The sequence below is a fragment of the Malaclemys terrapin genome, chromosome 1 (assembly GCF_027887155.1).
Source record: "Malaclemys terrapin pileata isolate rMalTer1 chromosome 1, rMalTer1.hap1, whole genome shotgun sequence".
NCBI classification, from domain to species: domain Eukaryota; kingdom Metazoa; phylum Chordata; order Testudines; family Emydidae; genus Malaclemys; species Malaclemys terrapin.
The window spans coordinates 140,137,740-140,139,550 of record NC_071505.1 but is presented as its reverse complement, the minus strand read 5'-3'; the positions used below and the strand labels follow the sequence as shown (position 1 = coordinate 140,139,550).

At 50.9% G+C, this 1,811-nt stretch overlaps 1 gene segment (V, D, J or C); it reads right to left on the bottom strand.

The window, feature by feature from the left end:
• Nucleotides 1-431: 431 nt before the first annotated feature.
• Nucleotides 432-908, bottom strand: LOC128833049 (T-cell receptor beta chain V region E1-like). The segment is given in 2 exon segments: nt 432-757; nt 851-908. Coding segments are annotated over 2 exon segments (384 nt in total).
• Between the last annotated feature and the right edge of the window lie 903 nt (nt 909-1,811).

Sequence of the window (1,811 nt, the reverse complement as noted above, 5' to 3'; positions counted from 1 at the left end):
TAATCCAACATGTGCAGAGGGCACTGAGCAGCCTGGGGCACATCAGTGTAACACATTGGTTAGTGTGTGTGATTATGGCTCCCCCTAGCGACGGGTTGGCAGAGCTGATGAGAGTGAGTAGGAAAGGGAGAGAACACACATGACCGCAGTGCAGGTGTGTCCTGTTTGTGGGGAGCCTGTGAGGGAGAGAGTTAGCAGCGTGTACAGTGGGGAGAGATGTGTGCTGCGGGCTGATGATGATGGGAAGGATAACAGTGTCCCTGACTGATAAGGGGTCTCCCTTGAAGGGTCCCTGCACTGTTGGTGTTAGCTCATCTCTCTCCTGCTGGATAACTGACCAGTTCCCCCAGAGCCTCTTGGTTTCAGACTGCTGGTGCTGGGCTGAGATTCCCCCAGTTGGACAGTTATCCCTGAATGAAGGAAGGTTTTTGTCACCATTTCTGCTCTGTTCTCTCACTGTGCCCTTTGCTGCAGGTGCAGTAGATGATCTGGGACTGAGTCACATTCTTCATCTCCAGCCTGAGCTCTGTATCACTGACCCGTTCAGTCTGATAGGATGTTCCCATCCTGAATGTGTTACCAGTATCACCTTTGTTTCTTAAAGATTCCAGGAAGTGCATCTGGCCTTGGGCATCCTGCAGGTACCAGCTCATCCAGGGGTAGGTTGTGTCCTTCAAGGTGCAGGTCACTGACTCTGATGCTCCCAACCGCACCATTAAATATGGGGATGACTGCTCCACTAATCTGCCCTCTGCACCTGAAAGACAAAGGGAATACCCCATGGGGTGATGAACCTCTCCAGGGAGCCTGACCCCACCCAGGTGGCTACTGCAGGGAGCCCCAGTCTCACCTGAGAGGGCAGTGGCCAGCAGCCCCATTAGCAGAGAGAGGAGCTGCAGAATCCCCATGATCCTCTCAGTGTCTGCACAGGGAGGTGTCTGTGGGGTGTTTGCAGAGCCCGGGGGGGTGGGAGGGAGGGAGGGGCGGGGATGAAACTTACACATCCCTTGTGTATGGTAAATAGGCATGGCCAGGGATATCAGTGTTGATAAATGTATTAAGCCCAGCCCAGAGCACCTGCTCTTTCTGTGTGACACTGCCAGACTAAGAGGAGCAGCTCTTCCCACCTGGACAGTAGAGGGAATTGAGAAAACTTGAAGAACTCAGGCACATGCCCTCCCCTAGAGAACAGCGTCAATTTCATTTGTGCGCGCGCGCGCACACACACACACACAATGCATTCTAGCAGGCTATCTTGTCCATCCTGTCCTGTTGGGCAGTGCTGCACAGCAGGAGCCGAGGGAATCTATATGCACACACATCTATTATGTCATTATGTATATCGCGCATACTTGGCAAAAGTATGGAGGGTAGATGGGTCATTGCAAAAGCATGTGAGTTACACAAGAAAAAGACAGGTTTCAGAGTAACAGCCGTGTTAGTCTGTATCCGCAAAAAGAAGAACAGGAGTACTTGTGGCACCTTAGAGACTAACAAATTTATTAGAGCATAAGCTTTCGTGGACTACAGCCCACTTCATCGGATGCATATATGCATCCGATGAAGTGGGCTGTAGTCCACGAATGCTTATGCTCTAATAAATTTGTTAGTCTCTAAGGTGCTACAAGAAAAAGAGCCCACTAACTTGTACATGATGGGCTGAATGGGGGTTGCTCAGTTTTTGTGCATGTTGTAGAACTGTGCCAAGGCCTCCACAATGAGGTGTGATCTGAGCTGAATTAAACGTGATTACCTACAAGGGCAGCAGACAAAAGGGAACAGACAGCTTCCCTTGGATCTCTGCTGCTCCG